General features: G+C 40.2%; 1 protein-coding gene across 1 annotated transcript in view; it reads right to left on the reverse strand.

Moving 5' to 3' along the window:
• Nucleotides 1-520: 520 nt before the first annotated feature.
• The window catches only part of plcg2 (phospholipase C, gamma 2), a 30,156-nt gene continuing 10,925 nt past the window's right edge, over nucleotides 521-19,751 (reverse strand). Inside the window, exons 4-33 of the mRNA XM_070830261.1 lie at nucleotides 18,822-18,915; nucleotides 18,693-18,740; nucleotides 18,279-18,363; nucleotides 17,884-17,964; nucleotides 17,740-17,783; nucleotides 17,533-17,605; nucleotides 16,973-17,074; nucleotides 16,624-16,742; nucleotides 15,920-16,005; nucleotides 15,641-15,758; nucleotides 15,101-15,269; nucleotides 14,874-14,969; nucleotides 13,214-13,300; nucleotides 12,898-13,067; nucleotides 12,200-12,400; nucleotides 9,340-9,462; nucleotides 9,065-9,245; nucleotides 8,839-8,907; nucleotides 8,627-8,736; nucleotides 8,391-8,487; nucleotides 8,221-8,293; nucleotides 7,101-7,273; nucleotides 5,857-5,959; nucleotides 4,503-4,706; nucleotides 3,155-3,294; nucleotides 2,913-3,021; nucleotides 2,630-2,797; nucleotides 1,753-1,841; nucleotides 1,471-1,637; nucleotides 521-1,380 (exon numbers count right to left, since the gene is read on the reverse strand). Of these exons, the coding sequence (XP_070686362.1) occupies nucleotides 1,338-1,380; nucleotides 1,471-1,637; nucleotides 1,753-1,841; nucleotides 2,630-2,797; nucleotides 2,913-3,021; nucleotides 3,155-3,294; nucleotides 4,503-4,706; nucleotides 5,857-5,959; nucleotides 7,101-7,273; nucleotides 8,221-8,293; nucleotides 8,391-8,487; nucleotides 8,627-8,736; nucleotides 8,839-8,907; nucleotides 9,065-9,245; nucleotides 9,340-9,462; nucleotides 12,200-12,400; nucleotides 12,898-13,067; nucleotides 13,214-13,300; nucleotides 14,874-14,969; nucleotides 15,101-15,269; nucleotides 15,641-15,758; nucleotides 15,920-16,005; nucleotides 16,624-16,742; nucleotides 16,973-17,074; nucleotides 17,533-17,605; nucleotides 17,740-17,783; nucleotides 17,884-17,964; nucleotides 18,279-18,363; nucleotides 18,693-18,740; nucleotides 18,822-18,915 (3,422 nt within the window). The 3' untranslated portion in view covers nucleotides 521-1,337. The remainder of the gene's footprint in view (nucleotides 1,381-1,470; nucleotides 1,638-1,752; nucleotides 1,842-2,629; nucleotides 2,798-2,912; nucleotides 3,022-3,154; nucleotides 3,295-4,502; nucleotides 4,707-5,856; nucleotides 5,960-7,100; nucleotides 7,274-8,220; nucleotides 8,294-8,390; nucleotides 8,488-8,626; nucleotides 8,737-8,838; nucleotides 8,908-9,064; nucleotides 9,246-9,339; nucleotides 9,463-12,199; nucleotides 12,401-12,897; nucleotides 13,068-13,213; nucleotides 13,301-14,873; nucleotides 14,970-15,100; nucleotides 15,270-15,640; nucleotides 15,759-15,919; nucleotides 16,006-16,623; nucleotides 16,743-16,972; nucleotides 17,075-17,532; nucleotides 17,606-17,739; nucleotides 17,784-17,883; nucleotides 17,965-18,278; nucleotides 18,364-18,692; nucleotides 18,741-18,821; nucleotides 18,916-19,751) is intronic.

Here is a 19,751-nt window from a genome sequence, read left to right on the forward strand (position 1 = left end):
GTAGTGATATAGTGACTTTCTAGTCTTCCTGACCACTTAAGGCACTATCACAAGTAGGATTCAAATCCATGCCTTCAGGGGAGATTGTGGCCTGATCACAGTGTCTCAGATGGAAATATGCAGGACCGGATGATTGATCAGCCTAACAAACTTTGGAGTGAAGCTGGACCTATTTTTTTTTACAGTTTTTATAGGTACTGCACGAGGAAAGTGCCAGGTGGTGTCCCACTGCCCTACTTTAAAAAGTGGCAGGGCAGATAGCTTACTCCTGATGTCCTGTTTTACTTCCGTAGCCAACTTTGTTTTTTGTATTTGACACTTTTTCCACCAGAAGTGTTTTTTTTTTCAGTGATACACATTTACATCACACAGAAATTAATACAGCTCAAAACCACAGTGAAATACAATAAAATATATGGATATTGCGCCACGCCAAGTCTTTGGACAGCCTGCTAAATTATTAGCCCTTAAAATCCTACACAGCTTTAGGCAAATAGAAGGATAGAACAGAGATGTCAGGCATGGTTCATTAATTTATTGACTCAATTCATTCGAAAGTCAGAGGATTAATGGAAAGCTATAAACATCATTATGCTTCAAAGAAATACATGACATGTTCTCATCACACTGGATTAAGTCACGTTTTCATGAATCTGACTTTCAAAGATACAGCACATTACCACAGAGATAAAACGTCACACTGATGAAAATACACAGCAAAACAACTTTTCTATGTCATCAGACTCACACACGGTGTGTCACGCTCAGTTGATTTAAACTCAGGAGTATTTGAAAATGGACATAAAAGAGATTAATTCAACACAAGCTCCCTGGCAGAAGAACAACCTGCTGTACTGCAGTGAAACGATTATTTCAGTTAGAGGACAGTCCTCCTTGACTGAAAATAAATATCAGTGTTTCCCACCTCGAACATGATGCAGTTTGATTACAGACTGAATGCTGAATTGTCAACAACTACACTTCTGCAGGGATCCCGCAGACAAAATGTCAAAACTCCACATCATATTTGTCTTTGAATGATTCATCCTCCCTCAGACTTATTGGTTTCCTACATTTCCTGGAAGGTTTTAGAGGAATTGAAAAATTAAGGAACTTGAGAAAATTTAAAGACTACAAGTTTTTTTTTATCTTAATTAAACAGGGCAGGATTGGATTTTTCACATTTTTGTTATGAAAATGAAAAAAAATAACACGATTGGAAAACACGAATCCTAACAAATCACTGATTGAGCAGAGAGGTGATATTAACTTAGTAGTCTATAATTCTCCACCACTCAGGTAGGTAATATATGGACAGGTGAGATCCTGCTGAGTCTTCAGGAGTAGAACTTACTGTTGTTTATCTTCTTTTCTTTTGTCCTGAGACACAAAGAAAAGAAATAATTAGGGACTTAACACGTTTGATTTCATCGATCCACCTAGTTTACTCCCTGCGAGTCTGAGGCTAACCTCTGTTTCTCGGTGGTGCTGAACTCTCTCATGAGGTGGTTGTGTTGGCGAGGCGGGGCGGAGCGCTGAAGATTGGTGTGTGTGTCGTACAGGAAAGGTTCACTGCTGAGCTCAGCCTGCTTTTTCTTCAACTGGCTGGAGGAGGAGTACAGCTCCTCCTCTGCTTTCTGAGTGACAGGACTCAAAAGGATCACAATCACAGAACACCTCCATTGCAAATGTATGTATAATAAACATTGACGTGCGATCTGTGTGTGTGTGTGTGTGTGTGTGCTTACTCACCCCTGCGGGCTGTACATTGATGTAGACCAGCAGAGAAGCTAACTCTAAGTTTTCACTGTAGCCGTTCTTTAGAGGTATAGAGCGATAACCTGTTGAAACCAGAAACATGCAATCAGCTCCGCGTGCAAACAGCCTGTCAAATCCCATCCAGATAAACCTGCTCAGTGGCCCCAGGACGAAAGGGAACTGTGGGCCCCCCGCTGTCCTGTCACACTCACACTTTTACATTCATTTAGCATTCATCAGGCACCCTGCAGACTACACGCTGGGCTACTATCCTGCTCCACGTTTGCTGTGTCAGTAAACTTGTGTTAATATGATGAAAAACAAATTAAATTTAGAATATGCACCTTTTAACTATCATACCACAACAATAGCATTAAAAATAGATGTCATACAATGTTGATGTGTTCATCAGCGTCGACTTTCAACATTACCATTTGCTCGGGACAAAATCAAGCTTCATGAGCAGCGGCCCTCACAAAGCTACACCCTTCATCAAACTAGACTTGCTTAAGATATGAATGCAGAATGTCTGCCTGCTTTTACTGTCAAAGCCAAAGTTATATTATTGTTGTGTCATAATACAGAATGCTTATTCATTTTGCAGCAGAACTTCAATGAATTAACTATTTCGTGCAAGTTTCTACAGTTGATTTTTATACTGTAGTGAAACCAGTGGAAGATACTGAAATAAAATTCCAAAACACTGTTGCATTCTTTTAAAAACAGCTGGAGGTGATACTATATAGTGTGTACATTGCTGGGGTGAAAGTATTCACACTGTGTTTCAAATGAAGGTAGGAATATTTGACATCCTTTGACTTTACTCGTCACTCACAGCTCTGCCGCTCTGACTGTATGTGTGTGTTCCCACCTGAGCGGATTCCTTTGACAGGAAACGTGGCCTGAGCTAGAAAATTAGGATCCGAGAACATGTCCTCCTCGTTGACCACAAAGCGCAGGTAGGTGAGTTCAGGCTCATACACGGTAAAGACGACAGGCTCTGCTGGGGCTTTCCACACCGGGTTCAGACCATTATCACCTGCGACCGACATAATAGTGTTCAGTGTTCATGTGATCACAAAGAATCTCTCATTTCTTCCTCTTTCCGTCATGTACCTTTGACTTTCCCCCTCCCCGTTTCCCTTTTTTCTTACGATAGACGATGGTCTTAAACCTCTCTTCTGTGTGTCCACACAGCTCAATCTCCACAAATGGACTGGCGATGCTGCGGCCGGGTTTAGGAAGATGCCTGGCAGCAATAACCTGCAGATGAGAACTGCAGTTACACATTTCTCTCTGGACCAATGAGCAAAATATTAGCGTGTTTCTATTCATCCAGAATGTTGGAGATGTATGAGTTCTTCTTAAAAGTGTGCATGATTGTGTGAACACGTACCCTAACCACAATGTTGTACTTGACCACCTTCTTCTCCTGCTGAGGGTCGTAGCTGTCATAGCGCATAAGCTCTGGCTGCAGCACGTAGCCTGTGCGTCCATTCAGACTGAAGAGGGCGCTGTTCAACTGGGTGTATTTATCTGGGTGGACAAACACAAACGATATGCTTCTCTACTAGACAGATGAACACAGAGGGCACAGTTCTACCAAGCCTTTGGGCAGCAAGTGGTGAAATTACTCCTCCAGAAAGGATGATGGAAGTAAACTGGTTACTATAGCTGATAACATTAATCCAGATAAAACACTAAGGTAGTAAAGTACGGTCTGCTCTGCCTCCCAACTCAAGCTCTCCCCCTTGGCTTGCATTTTCATGAAAGTCTCCACACCAGGCCATTCCACATTTGCCCACAAGGTAAGGTAAGATCATCAATCTCCAGTCAATTTAATTCAAATGTGCAAATGTAGAAAAAAAACAAAACAGAGAGAAAATTTAGAAAATTTGAAAAAGAAATCTTAAAATATTGCAAAAAGTTGACCTCAACATCCACTGAAGAGAGAAAACAGTGTCAGATAAAAGAGCAGATCTATGTGGAGTGAAGAGGAGACTGTAACCCTTCTCAAGCTGACATGAAACAAACAGAAAAGCCTCATTTCCAATGTGTTTCTACATTGTTTGAGGTCTAACAGGTGCTCTTTACATTACGTCATCTCGTTGCACCCTTTTCTTCTACAATGACACCTGACTGGAGATTTGGTGCTTACCTATTGCTTATCTTAATGAACCAACTCCTCATAATCACATAACGATGATGGATGGAAACAAGTATTCTGTCAAATTTTCTTTCACTGAAGTTTGGTTACATTTTACATTTGGTTAGAACCCGAGCTACTGTTGTGCTGCCATGGGCCTGTTTCACACATTCTGACATGTGCCAGGTGCAAATAATAAAATGAATGATGGCTGAATTCATTGAGCTCTGTGACTTATTGGGACACTTGATTAGAAGAGCCATCATTATATTATATTATATTATATTATATTATACTGTATGGTATTGTATTGTATTATATTATATTATATTATATTATATTATATTATATTATATTATATTATATATGGATAGTGGATGTTGCCTCAACTCATACAGTGAAGAACACAATACAGTGATGCCATGATTGTCATTTCTGAAAAATCGGGCACAGAACACCCATGTGATCATGAAAACACCTCGATACAGATATAAACAGATAAAAAAAAATGAACCCCCATAGAGTTCATGGGTATCTACTACATGGACATTTAGACAGATATAAGTTATGGCTACTCAGACCAGATAAATTACTGTACCTGCAGTTTGGAAATTGAGAGCCACCATGTGACAGCCAACAGCCCACAGTGGATAAGGGTCATAGTTGGAAGACTCCACACGCTGGCCCTTGGGGTAGATCCGACTGAGAGCCTTCCGGTTGTACTGCAGGAAGTCCTTGGTGCGGCTTTTTCCTGGCATTTTGTTCTCGACGAAGGAGCGGATCTCTTTGTAGCTGTAGCTGTCTAGAAACAGAGACAGGAGCAGTGATTTGGGAGGTCCAGAGTCAGTTTATCATCATTTCAGGCTGTATAAGTTGATAACAGCAGAAAGAAAACTGCACAGAAACTGTGGGTACTTTGTGGTTGCATTGACTATCTTTAGCTTATCATGTTGTTAGTTATTTCTAGTTAACATTTTTCAGCTGATGGTGCTAGCTGGTGATGTTTGGGCAGTTGTCGTCATAGGTCCAACTCAACAAAACACAAGATTTTGAAAGGGTGCCCATCTGATGAGCCTGTGGACTGTGCTTTAACTATCACACAACCTCACCTTGAAACTATATTCTAGATGCCACATAGCCTATACTAATTATATTGTAGTAGCAGGTGGTTTGTGCAAATAACTGATAAATATGTGACAAACGTACTAGATCAGCAGAGGTTAAGACTTTACAGACTAACACTGTGATGTGGATGTAGGTCATGTATTCAGTGCATTTCCAAATTCAGACTGGCGTAACACAGGAAGCTGCCGAGTGTTTAGGTCTTTCTCTTTGGTCACATCCTGTTTGTTGAGTCATTTTGAGTTGTGGTGTAAGAAGAGTAAAAGTAGAGGTGAGGTGCCTCAGGTCAAAGCAGTCAGTTTTTCCTCTACGAGCAGGAGGTGCTGCTGTAGAATGCATGATGGAGGCAACGGGTGCATGTGTCTGCATTTCTCCATTACAGCTGAACTCCTGACTTTCCTGACTAACTATCAAATTGATCTTGATCAAACTACATACTGCAGATGAAATATGAATCAAAGAACATTTTCACAGTTTTACAATATATTTGGATTAAAAAAAAAAACCTGTAGTTTCACTGCCTATTTTGTCACTGGTCACCTTCATGGCAATGTATTACGTTTGTTAATACAATGGAGAGAATAAAACATTTCTTTGAGTATTTCATATTTCATTGTTTAAATTTTGGTAAATACACTTAGCTCTGATGTGTATATGTATTTAGACATTTTCTGTCATGCTAAAGCTAGCTTGCTCTCCAACTTAACACAGTATATATATTTCCACTGTCTTGCTGTGGTAAGGTTTGTCAGTGCAGGACCTTGCCACACTATCATCGAGCTTCTCTTCACAGGCCTTTGTGTTCAGTAAGCGCATCTGCATGTGTTTACCGAAGCGGTCCTTCTCCTTGCTGCGTGGCTGACAGTAGACCACCAAGTCCGACATCTCCATGGCAACTTCTGCCTTCTTCTCCACTTCCTCCTGCTGTCTGATCTGAGTTTGAAGAGAAAATAAACCACTTCCTGTTTGTATAGTGCTACTGACAGACCAGTGTGTGTGTGTGTGTGTGTGTGTGTGTGGTGGTCTTTCTTTATTTTTATTATTTTCTACATTGTAGATTAATACTGAAGACATCGTAGCTATGAAGGAACACATATGGAACTATTTAATAAACAAAAATGTGTTACACAAACCAGAATATGTTTTATATCTTATATCTTTTTCGCCTTTATGACTTCATTTTTGGAATTTCTTGCCTTCTTCATGTGTTTGAGACCATCAGTGGTGTTGTGCAGAGGAAGGGTTGGCACACAGTTCTACTGTTCTAAACCATATTATGACCACTGAAGAACCACTCAACAAGAACCTTGAGTGTTTCCATCAAATGCTCTCATGAGAGTCGCCCGAGGAAAGAAAGACCGTGAGCTACCTCTGCTACAGAGGATACGTTCATTGCAGTTACCAGCCTCAGAAACCACAAATTAACAGCGCCTCAGATTAGAGCCCACGTTCAGAAGAGAGGAGGAGTGAATCAGGACTTCATGGTTAAATTGCTGCAAAGAAGCCACAACCCCCCCCCCCCACACACACACACACACACACACACACACCGTCTTTATGAGACACAGAACAGCTGAGCGGATGGTTTCTAGACGTGTGGTGTGTAAATCACTGTTGGTGATTTATTCAAAATTCAAGGCACACTTAAGCAGCAGGGCTACCGCAGCATTCTGCAGCGACACGCCATCCAGTCTGGTTAGTGGGAACCATCGTTTGTTTTCCAACAGGACAATGAGCCCAAACACACCTCCACGCTACGTAAGGGCAATCTGACCAAGAAAAGTGATGGAGTGCTGCATCAGATCACCTGGCCTCCACTTTGTGGCTACTTTGAAGAATCTACAATATATACCTGGCAACTGAAGGGGCAGAACGAGACACGGATAAGTCAGAGCAACAGTTAAATAAGATGAAGATGTAAAGACAGTCAAACCACTGAGGTCCCACAGAAAAAAATGGTTCCCAAAATATTTAGAGCCAAATTGCATAACTTGTGTTACAACATGGTTTCGATGTCCCCATGAGGGTTTAACCACTACATATTTAACACGCCATGATATACTGATGTACTAACCTCTTGTTCCCTGTTGTACTGCTTGTTCATTTCTCTCTGAGTAATGTCCCAGGCCACCTGGTACCATTCAAATAACTCCTCCAGAGAGCCTGCTGCCAGGTCAAACTGCAGACTGTCCTGCTCCATGTCCTGCAGGGTCAACACGTGGGGCTTCCCATTTTTACCATTCTTCACTAGAAACAAGGAAAGCACAATGAAGATGGATTAGAGAAAGGATACGAAACTTTTAACAGGCAATGCAAATTCGAATCCCGAATGGGATTCAATTTCTTGACAGATGAAACCATAGACAGCAAAATTCATGACTGCAGCATGAGCAGCGGTCCAAAGGTAAAGACCTAATTCTTTAATCTGGGAATAGATAGCTGGAAATGGGAAAATGGGATAACTGGCTAACCCCATTTGTTGTTCTTGATTATGCTCAGCATATGAGAGTTGACTATAGTGGTGATTCCTTTAAGCTGTGGGAGGCTTGCACGCCGCATTATATGTTGTTCTGTGCAAGTCCACTTCTCCTCGAAAGTGGTGGTAAATGCAAAGTTAACATGACCCATAGCGTCACAATGGCCACATTTATGGGAAGTTAAACAGGTTGAAATATACTGGTCCTGTCTGCATCTCCACTGTGACCTGCACTATCTATTAAAGGCAAATTGCCAAAACACCTTTAAAGGTCTAAAGGTTTAAAAGTCTTTAAATCCTTTGGGGGAGTGGAGAATGCTTTGATGACCAGGTTGCAGGTTCATGTGCATAAAACAAAAAGGCAAACTCTGTAGTACTATTACAAGCACACGGATGCTGCGATACACACTCCTGCCAATCTTTTTATGCTACTCTGCTGATGCACAGATTGTGGTAGTAGTGCCAGGAAATGAAGCAATGTGCCAGCAAAGGGAAGAAGAAGAGTTTTTCTCTTCTTATTTCAAAAGGGTCATGAACAATATACTAGATGAAATGGCTTTAGACTTGTTTGTTGAACAAAATCAGATTTATTTGAGTTTTTTGTTTGTTTGCAGGCGTTGCCAATTCAACTACTAGGAAAAGTAACAACAGTGTACGAAGGATAGCAAAAACGTAAGTCTGAACTCAACCTTAGGGGCATGACACTACAATAACTCACAGTTTTGGATGTTGCATTTGAAGATGTCCACAACACCTTTACACAGTTCACCTAGCGGGTTGTCTTCCATGTCCTGTTTAAAGACAAGTCACACACAAAGACATTATTTTCAGTCAGTCTCTATGCTGATTAACCTCAAGTCAAACAGTGACCTAAACTCTCATCTTTACCTGCTGTTTGGTCTCAGGTTTGGTGTTGTTGGACACTTCCTCTACATAGTTAGATGGGAATAACAGCTGCAACTTTCCGCCATGGTCACCTCTCCACCTGTAGTGAACAGAAATAGGAGAACAATGCACAGTCTTCTCTGTTCTTTGTGAGGCCATGCGGGCCAAATATATGCAGCGTCACTGATCACGAGTCCTTGACATAGACTGCTGCTGTTCATACATGTGCGTGGACTCACCAGCCATCATTCTCCTTTGACACATTGTGTATCAAAGTTCCTTTACTGAAGCTGAGCTCATCGTGTCTTTTAGCCTGATAGCTGTATACGGCCCTAACTGTACTTTGAGGCTAAAGGAAACAAACACACACAATCATGAATGCATGTATCAAAGAAAACTGCACAAAATGACAGACAGCTGAAGTTGATGGAGTACACTAATGTGTACACACCAGTGAGGGCTCAATCTCGTTGGGTTCCACATACGTCTTCACGTCGTACAGAGAGGCACAGTCTCTCTCCTGTGAAGCACAACACACTATTAGGTGAGTGAGTCTGTCAGATTGAAATATCTCTGCAACTATTGGATGGATTACCGTAACATTTCGAATAGTGCTAAAATGACAGAATTTCCTGAACATCTTGTCTGATCTCTGCATGTCTCCTACAGTCACTCACTTTGCTGAAGCGGTCCACCAGCTTCGGGGTGACCGGGTAACGTAGCTTGATCTTGCGATACAGCGGCTTCTTCCTGAAGTAGCTGACCAGATCCACCAGGCTCTCAAACTCCGTAGTGGTTCCTAGCAGGTACATGCTGCCCTCCTTCTGGATCCGGCAGTGTTTCACCTTACCATCTCCTCTGAAAGAGAGAGAACTTGATCAATAAAAAATACATAAGTAGTAAGTAGTACACAAGTAGGCAAAGAGAAATAAAGTCATAAGTGTCACTGCACCTAAATGTGATGGCAAAGGAGTCTGGTTCTCCCTCTCTCTGTCGGATGAGGAAAGCTCCATCTCTGGGAATCCTCAGCAGGTAATCCTCAGCCTGACCTCTGCTCAGGTTACTGTAGAACCACCTGTACAACACACACACACACACAAGGACAGTAACATTATGTGTGTGTGATTCTCTGTCTGTGTATATATATATATATGTTTATATACATATACCCCACACGTATTTAGTCCTGTGAATGGTATGTGTCAGATGACACTACAGTATGCTGTTATGGCAAAACAGGTGTTTATCCACATATTGAAATGGGTTCAAAATGAAGTGAGGAAGAAGTGAGGAAGAGTGAAGGGAAAGCAGTATGCTTCTGTAGATGTTTTAAAATTTAAAGTGAAAACATATTGCCCAGCAACTTAAGAACCTCATTGAAAACGTCAAAGTAGTAATGTTCCAGAAGAATAAAAGCCTCATTTAAGATTCAATAACACAAGCCTTGTTACACGCTTTGTCTTGTACCTCACACCATGTGTTTATATACTGTAAGTGTGGCATTAAAAAAACAAAAGAAACATAACGTAGTTCCTCTCCTTTAGTGGCCTAAAAGGGGATGCAATTTTTCAAAGTCTATTTACAGGTCAAGTAATTAGCTGCAGTCACACTGCTGGACAGAGTGAATTTGACCTTTTTAAATAATTTCTAATGAAGATAACTTTAACAGTTTCTGTTCATGCACGTGTGGGTGCATTCTTCTGTTAGAGTTCAAGTATGAAAAATATAGTACATTTGAAGAACAAATATATATCTGGTTTTCTACCTGAGTATTCTGACGTGGTTGTGTGCCTTCACTTCACATAAAAGATGCTCAACATAACTGGCTATAGCAAATAAAAATAGTCCCAAACCATCTAAAAGTGTGCTCTGGTTTTTACACTGCTGGAGGCTTTTTGCCCATAAATCCAGTGTTTACTTAATTTGTGTATGTGCAATGTCTGTGTTCTCTTGTGCAAACCAACCCATGATTAACCCACAATTAACCTATGATTAACCCATGATTAACCCACGATTAACCCATGATTAACCCACGATTAACCTATGATTAACCCATGATTAACCCACGATTAACCTATGATTAACCCATGATTAACCCACGATTAACCTATGATTAATCCATGATTAACCCACGATTAACCCACGATTAACCTACGATTAACCCACGATTAACCCACGATTAACCTACGATTAACCCATGATTAACCCATGATTAGCCCATGATTAACCTACGATTAACCCACGATTAACCTATGATTAACACATGATTAGCCCATGATTAACCCATGATTAACCCATGATTAACCTATGATTAACCCATGATTAACCCACGATTAACCTATGATTAACCCATGATTAACCCATGATTAACCCATGATTAACCCACGATTAACCCACGATTAACCTATGATTAACCCATGATTAACCTACGACTAACCCACGATTAACCCACGATTAACCTATGATTAACCCATGATTAACCCATGATTAACCCATGATTAACCTATGATTAACCTATGATTAACCCACGATTAACCTATGATTAACCCACGATTAACCCATGATTAACCCATGATTAACCCACGATTAACCCATGATTAAGCCATGATTAACCTATGATTAACCCACGATTAACCCACGATTAACCCACGATTAACCCATGATTAACCCATGATTAACCCACTATTAACCCACTATTAACCTATGATTAATCCATGATTAACCCATGATTAACCCACGATTAACCCATGATTAACCCACGATTAACCCACGATTAACCCATGATTAACCCACGATTAACCTATGATTAACCTATGATTAACCCATGATTAACCCACGATTAACCCATGATTAACCCATGATTAACCCATGATTGACCCATGGAGGTAAGGAGGTCAAACTGATGCTCTGAATGTCTGATTCTGTGGCCCTTTGCTGCATGCTTGCTGTATGCTCTTTCAAATGTCTAATAAAGCCAAAGGGCCCAAAACAAAACTCTGCAGATAAACTACTGACAGCTGCACATTCTGAGGACAGACAGGATACACATATGCATCATGTGTGTAAGTGATGTTCAGCCCACACATATTAGATGTGTGTTTAAGTTTTTTTTCTTCCAGTGTTGCAGTTTTGACCAGGTCTTCAGCAGTTGAGCTTGTTGCAGGTTTGGATAATGCACATGCTTGTTGCACTAAAAATATGTTTCTGCATGCACGTGGGGAGTACTACAGTTGTGTTAAGTCTGCTAAATTGTCTCAGGTGATATCACTTGAAGTTTGATGGCTAGCAGCTTGAGGCTAAATTAGCAGCTACTAGAATAACAGGCGCGAATATCCTAACAATTTGTTGGCAGCAAGTTGCTTTGTGGGTAATGTAGGCGGCAGATGATGAGTAAGAGAAATGCATGGAATTTAAAAGCCGATGTATCTGTTTCTGCTGCAGAGAAGGCCATTATGAGTACAACGGTGTTATATGAGCGTAATTCTACATCAGTGGAGCACTCTTTTAATGAACATCATTTTCTATGAGCCCTAGACCATCACAAGTTAAAGCACACCATGGCAAGTCAAATAGCTGTAAGACAGAGAGAGTAAGACAGAGAAGACAGAATGTTATAGATGTTTTTAGACAGCAGAGGTTGATGATATGATAAAAATGCTCCCTATCTGTAACGTAATACATAGAATTTACGGAAAAAAATCACATTAGGGTTTCATAACCTATCACTATCTCACATTTCATAATGATTTTAAGCATGTACATCCAGTCCCCTGTGATGTTTTAGACTCATGTTTTGTTCATATAAGACAAACCCTTCATTCAGATGCGGGTTGGGCTGCGGCACAGCATCACTGAGGCGAAGTTCAAAGTCTTGGCATCGCAGTGGGCTTTCTCCGTAGTGCTGGATCAGGGCATACACACTCGGAAAGTGCAGGTTTGGTGTAAGGAAGAAATAAGTGTGTCCCCCTTCTGAACCTGAGCGAATACGAATGTGCTGGACCCTCCCACTGCGCCTGAAACACATGCAGATATATGTTAAAACAATTCTTCTAACCTAAAAGCAATAAAAGCAAAAAAAAAACCTCTTCAGTTTGGACTTTCTACATTTCAGCTCCTGACTGAAACTATACTTGAAAAAGATGGTCATCTTTTACATTTTTAAAGGAACATAACACTGGCTTATTATATGTAGTACCTGTATAAGGGGTGGGATTAACAAAAATGAAATTGATAAAAATGAAGGTGATGCATGTGAAATGAAAAATAGTGGTGAATTATCAAGTGATTTGATAAAACATTTGTGATATGATAAAAACAGTCATGTATTATCATTTTACCCATCTTGGATTATCATTCATCATTCACAACGAAAAATCAATCAATCATTAAGGAAAGTGGGCTCGAGGGTGGGAGCAACAAAAAAAAACAAAACAGAAAAAATGGCCGCCCCTGCAACAGGACTGTATATCACACAAAGAGCTACAGTTCTCAAGTTTTCGGTTGGTTGTACCAGAAGGAGAGGGTGAAGTCTGTGGCGTAGGTATCACTCCCTCGGACCAAGAAGGTGCCGTCTCTTCCTCCGGTCTCTGTACAGTAATCATAGATCACTCGCTCAGCTATCTGCCTGCCCTCCTTCATGCGACCATGAAACCACGGCTCTGAATAGTAAAGGTCCTGGTACTGAGAATGACAAGAAAACTCTTTACTGTTAATTATCAAATCTCTTTATGATCTTATTGGACTTCTGATATTTTACAATGAGCTACTGAAAGTTGATTGATTTGAAATAGACAATAATGAAAACCTTTCCTCTTTTTTCCATTTACCTTCTTGGGATCTTCTTCCTCTTCCTCGTACTCCTCCGCATAGTACAGCTTGTCGTCAGAGATCACGCAGTAGTGCCTGTTCCACCGCTGCCGAAGAGAAAGGAAATTCTACATGCTTAGCAATATGTGCAAGCAAGGTGCTCGCACAGGGAGCTTTACAGAGATTTTAATGTATTCGTTTTTCAGACCTTTTCGAGCAACAGTTCGGAAATGACTTGCAGACGTTTAAATATAAATAATTTCTCTAGATTGATATTGTTGAAATGGAAATCTGCAGTTCCACCTACCCATACAAGATGGATTAAAGAGGTGCTATATTTTGTTAAACTTGAGAAAATCAGGCTGACCCTGTCTGGTACTGGTAGTAAATTTGAAAGGACCTGGAATCCCTTTTTATCACATGTTAATGACACAGCATGTCATATTCCTGTGGACTGAGCACTGTGTAGTTTTTGATTCTTTTTCTTCTTTTCTTTACTTCTTTTTTTCTCCCATTTTATGTTATTTTTTATCTTATATATTTACTTTTCACCTGTGGTGATGATTCATTTTGTCCTCCTGATCAACTTTTTATTTTGGAGGGGATATGTGCCAGGGTGGGGGGGTAGGGGGTGTTTGTTGTTTGAATTGTTTGAATTACAATAGCTATACGTTATTGAATGTATGACTGTAATTGCTACTTTTATATGTAAAATTCAATCAACAGAATTGACAAAAAAAATAAATAAATAATTTCTCTATATCAACAAGGGAATCCCAACAAGATAAACATACATATAGGAAGTATATGTTCATAATGTCATGTAATGTTGAGGTTGTTTCAGCGATTATCTCCCTCTGTAGATCAGCAAAGTATAAGACTATCTCTACAGACTACTGATATAGTTAGGATAATCACCATTTACAAGTATGTTTGTTGCTCTAACACATCACAAAAAAATCTGTGACACTGCAGTGACATCACTGGGAAATGTTTGTAAAATCACACCTAAAAATTAAATAGAAAATAGTCAGAGCAATTTCTTGAATGAAAACAATTGGGTTGTTTAAATCAAAATCCCTTTGATGATCATGGTAATTATGTCATGATTATGTCTCTTAACAGCGCGAGGAAGAAGAATGTGACACAACCATGTGTCCACTCTGGGTTTAAAACAGGACTTCCAGCAAAATAGTTTACCACACTAATAGTCTTATCAGTGGGGATTACAGCTGAATAATTAGCTCATTAAATCATAAATGAAGCATAAAGCATTCATTTCTTTTCTTCATGCCTCTTCACGCTTTCTTCCTTTCCTTTGCTTTGGTAGCAGGAAGAGTCTTTACTTTATTTACTGTTCCAAAACAGCACTAAAATGTTTACTTTACACATTCACCCAAGACTGATGGAAATGTTAAACATGCCAACATGTTTAAAGCTAAGATCATTCCTACACTTATGTATAGACTTATTTTCACTTTTAACATTTAGTTATTATTCCTTTTTCGTGTGAACAGACCCAGAACTAGCTTGAATACAAAGCACTTGAACCTTTTATGTTATGGTGTGATGTGAACTCTTCAGTCGGGTCAGCTTTATGATAAGAATTACTGGTTAGCATGTGTTCTTGGTGTTAAAGGTGTGTCTGGTACCCGGCCCATTTGACCCCCCTAACATTACCTCGTCTACAGGGTCCCAGATCTCCAGGTCTCCCTGTTTCTGCCCTTTTCTGAAGTCTTTACTTGTTCCTCCTCCCTCCACGCTGAGTTTTTTATGCTGCACAAAGAGGACACAGTCACAGTCATTAGTAACGATAACGTACAACAAAACAAAACCTTTTCTCATTGATATACCAATTCCACTGACACATCAATATGTATACAAAGACACGCACACATACAGAGTACCTTTAGTATGATCTTGCCCTGTAGCTGAGTGGGTGAAGGCAGCTGCTCAGCCATCTGCTCCACAGGTTCAGACAGCAGTTTGTCTCCAAACACTTCTCTGAAGATACGAGCCATCTGACGCTGCTGGTCTAAGGGGCAATGCTCCTCTATGGACAGGATCACAGGGAAGCTGAGAGAGAGAGAGGCACAGCTATCATGATGTGTCTGACCAAAATGACAATGGATGGCTGTGGGATAACAATACTAACAGGGATATGTTGAACAGCTTTACTTGAGAATGTGCAAAAAAAAAGGAAAACGTTGAATATGTTTGATATCTTTTTTTTTCTTTTTAAGAAATGCATGAGCATTATAATTTACATAAAATAAAAAATAAGTAAGCTGACATTGACATTCAGACCTGGATGTAGCTCAGTACAAACGCAGCCCCACCGGCTATAAGAGTACCTGACCAGCTATCTATGAAGGGGATTGAATAATCAGAATGTGTGTGAAAAAGTCACACACAGATATAGTAACAGTGTCTTTTGTGATTCTTACTTAGATGTGACAAAAGCGTGTTCATTAATGGCTTTGACCACGTCCTCAAACTTGATCTTGGTTGTCCTGGTCCAGCCATGGTAGATGATTGGCTCCCCGGGCCCTTCCCAGCAGTCCACTGAACGGAGTCAATACCACACACAGAACAGGTGTTGTAGATATAAAATAAAGCACGTATCTTTTTGCTTTGTACTGGGTAATGGAACTGCTAAATGCTAAATGTGACATAGAACACAGCTTTACTCTGCATGTATCACAGAGGGGCTGTTATATACTGACGTTCAACACAGCGGCATCCCAGACGCAGACAGCGTACATAAGCCTCTGTGGATGACTCGCTACGAAGCTGATCACCCGTCAGGTAGCTGTTGAAGAACATACAAAACAGATTATATACATTTCAGAAAGTTTAAGTCTTGGTCTTGTGTTGTTACCCCCGCTATGGAGGTTATGCTCCGGTTCTGTTTAGTTGTTGGTTAATTAGCAGGAAATCTGCTACCGCTTTCTTTACTGTATAATATGTAATTAAAGGCTTTATACTTTCTGATGTGCATCTGATGGCTGATATCCTGACTTTTCTCTCCAAACATCTAAAACATTTCCCATAATGGAACTAATAGACCGTCTATGTTTGTTAAAAGCCATGTTTTGCAAACTCCATTGTGTACTTTCAATTTTGACAAGACAGAGCTCCAGACCACAGAAGACATTTTAGAACTGTTTTCATGGGCTGTGTATTACTCCTACTGATAATAAATTCAAGGTATTTTCATGAATGCAGCACGTCAGGTAGCTGTATAGGAAGGTGGCACTCCCATTCTTAATCCCTCCTCAAAGCTCTTACTGGTCAATAGTTTTTTCTATCTTGGGGAGGAAGCCATCAACGAACACGACACAAGGAAGGCCCAGACAAAATGAGACGGGTAAACAGACGCTCAGCTACTCTCTGTCTTTGGAACCTGTGTGTGTGGAACCATACTGACGTGTTGTGTGAGGAGCTGATCCAATAATGGGACAGAGGGTTGTTCATGTCCAGGTTGCTGATCTCCGAAAACTTCTCATCCCACACGGAGTTCTCCTTGGAAAACAGGAAACTGAGGAACTAGAGGAGGAGAAAGGCTTGAGATTAGTCCCATTACTTTTAGCATTCTTTTTCAATCAATAATTCTGCAATCACTGAACTGCAAAATTTAGCTCAGTGTTACATGTAGTGTAAAATGCAGTGCTGAGGCCCAAGGTGGCTGACTTGATGACAAGTATGCCAATGAAAGGACTTTCACCATACAATGGACTGTATCACAGTCTGTCACACCCTTGTACATTCTATAATACCTCGCTGACAGTGAACTCGGGGTCGTTGGTTTTTCTCATGGTGTCGTCGATGAAGGTGGTCATCAGTTCTCTGACCTGATTGAGATCACTGGCCCAGGATTCCTGTGGGATGAGGGGACGTAAGAGGCAGAAGTATGTTAAATCATGCCATTTGGCTATTCGAGGTCCAGAAGTTTGAGGTCAGAATTTCTTGCATCACTTTGTACCGGTTCTCAATCATGTCTCCCCATGGGCCACAACTAAGTTTGGAGTACCTCAGGGGTTAATTCTGGAGACTGGACACCATTATTTGCTGCTATGGCTTATCATTACATATTTATGCTGACAACACAAAAGTACAGCCTTCCTTTAAAGCGCCCTGAATGATATGCTGCGTTACCTTCAGGGCTATCTGTATATCATAAGTATAATAGTATATTAATAAATCGCAGCGCTCTGTGTATTTGTCACAATACAATGACTGGGAGTAGGATTGAGGGAATGGTTGGAGTAAAACATACAAACTTAGAATAACACCTCTCCTGTCTGGTGTACTAATCATTAACTGTAGCTTATTTTACCTTTTGCTGGTAGAGGAGGAATCTTTGGAAGTCATGGAGCAGAACTGCTGAGGCATCTGGTTTATCCGTGTTACTGTATGAAGAAAAGCATACACGGACAAGCGATGCTGACAAACTACAAATGATCGTTACAAGCTGCCCCTCATTTACATCAGGGTTTGTGTTGAGATCAAGTGTTTAGCAAAGATGATAAATACGGGAGCTCACCCCAGGATAAAAGCACATGATTCCTTTTTGAACTCATCAAGTATCTGAGTTTAAAAAATAACATGAATGAAAATGCTGGAAACACATCAAACACGTGCAATAATAGTTAGTATATATCATTTAATATGATCAATTCAGACTTACCTCATTCTGTTCAAACATTATAAGGTTGTACAATTTATGAAACTGCTCAAAGTCTAGGCGATCTTTCTTTGCTCCCACTTCCTGTGAAAGCAGAACACAAAAGCACTGATTGAGACAATGACAGCACTTGCAACGTTTCTAATTTCCAATGTAGACTGTGACTAATCAGTCATTGGTAATCTCTGATATGATAGAAATTACACAGTTTTCTTTGTAGAATACATTAATAGCCCACTGGTTGCCTATTTCTATGTTGTGTATGTTTAATCATGGAGTCATGTTTTAAAGACCAGAGAGAAAGAGGTTTCCAAGACAAGTAAAAAATCTAATTAATCAATTAAAATGAATTGCACACAACAATGATGAGGACATGAACAGAAGGAAAAAAAGAGTACCAGGAATTTGTCTTTGAGGACTCGAGAGCTGGGGGCCTTGTAGTTGAGCAAAGGAAGCAGAGCCTTCAGCTCCTTCATGGAGATGCTGGGAAGGACACGCATCATGCGTACATGTGTACAACTTCTTCTACCATTAATCATATATGTGCTCTTTATTGTAGTCAAAATAAAATAATATCATTAATAGTGAATGAAAAGTGAAAGTTTTCACCAGTTGACAAAAGATGTGATTGAGATCCTTCAAGTTCCCTCACATATTGAAATTTGAGTAGTTTAGAAAGTACTGTTTCCACCCCAGAGAATTAGCACAGTAAAAAGTATTATCAAGTCATATCATACCAGTCATATGACACAATATTGATGTTATCATTTACGTACAGAGCCAGTGTGAGGGAGTAACCAAATGATACATACCTGTTTGTTTTGGTCTGATTGACAGAATACATCTGCTTCCTGAGCCAACTGGAAGCAAAAGAACACACAGAGATCAATGACTGGCTCGTCTTTATCGCTATTAACTGTGTGACTGGGCGTTGTGTTTACCTCTCTATAAGAACTGGAGTTGGAGCTGCCAGGGTCTCCTGCCTCAGCAGTTCTAGTCCTACTAGCCATTTCTGTGCCTCTTCTACCGAATCAGCTGTAAGATGAGAAACACAGACAGTATTACTGGACTAAACAGACATTCGGTGCTTTGGGATGATGAGCAGTGGCTCTGCTTTTAGAATATAATGGACAACAGATCCGCCCTATAGAATATACTTTATATACTTATACACACTTCCTGCAGCAAAAGGTGCACTAAACAGAAATGTGGACATCATCTGTCTATCAAAGTACTTGATGAAATTACAACATAAAAAAAAAATATGCAAATAGATCACACAATTACATACCAACAATTGAGAATAATGTGAGAAACCTAAGAAACGGTGAGAAACTGCTTCATCGACGGACACTTTTTACTGAGATTTGTAAGCTTAAAGTGAAACTAACAACTTGCACATTACTACATCTAACCTCAGTTTACCGGTTTGCTCAGTGTTCTGAGTCTGTCTAACACGACAAGTACGCAACTGTCTCCTGGACAATGGAATCATCCTCTCGTCATGAAGATTTCTTAAGAGAATAGTTCAACATTTTGGTAAAAGTGCACTGTTGGAGTTAGGACTTGGTTAGCGTAGCTGGAGGCTAGATTGCCCTGTTCAGAGTGTAAAACATGCAAACCATCAACTCCAAAGCTGTGTTGTTTGCTTAACCTGTATAGTCTCTGGCTTTAGGTCGAGGTTGCCAGGTTTGGTACCATGATGTTAGACTAAATCCAAAACCTGCGCTCACTGACTGCAACCTGCACGGTCGACAGACACGTTGAACAGACGTGCTAAGCGAATGAAAAAATTCCAGATGTCAAGAAATAGTTCAAACCCTAACCCTAAATACTACGGAAATCCAGTTTTGATGGATTAGAACATTGCA

Source organism: Pempheris klunzingeri, chromosome 5 (genome assembly GCF_042242105.1).
Source record: "Pempheris klunzingeri isolate RE-2024b chromosome 5, fPemKlu1.hap1, whole genome shotgun sequence".
NCBI classification, from domain to species: Eukaryota; Metazoa; Chordata; class Actinopteri; order Acropomatiformes; family Pempheridae; genus Pempheris; species Pempheris klunzingeri.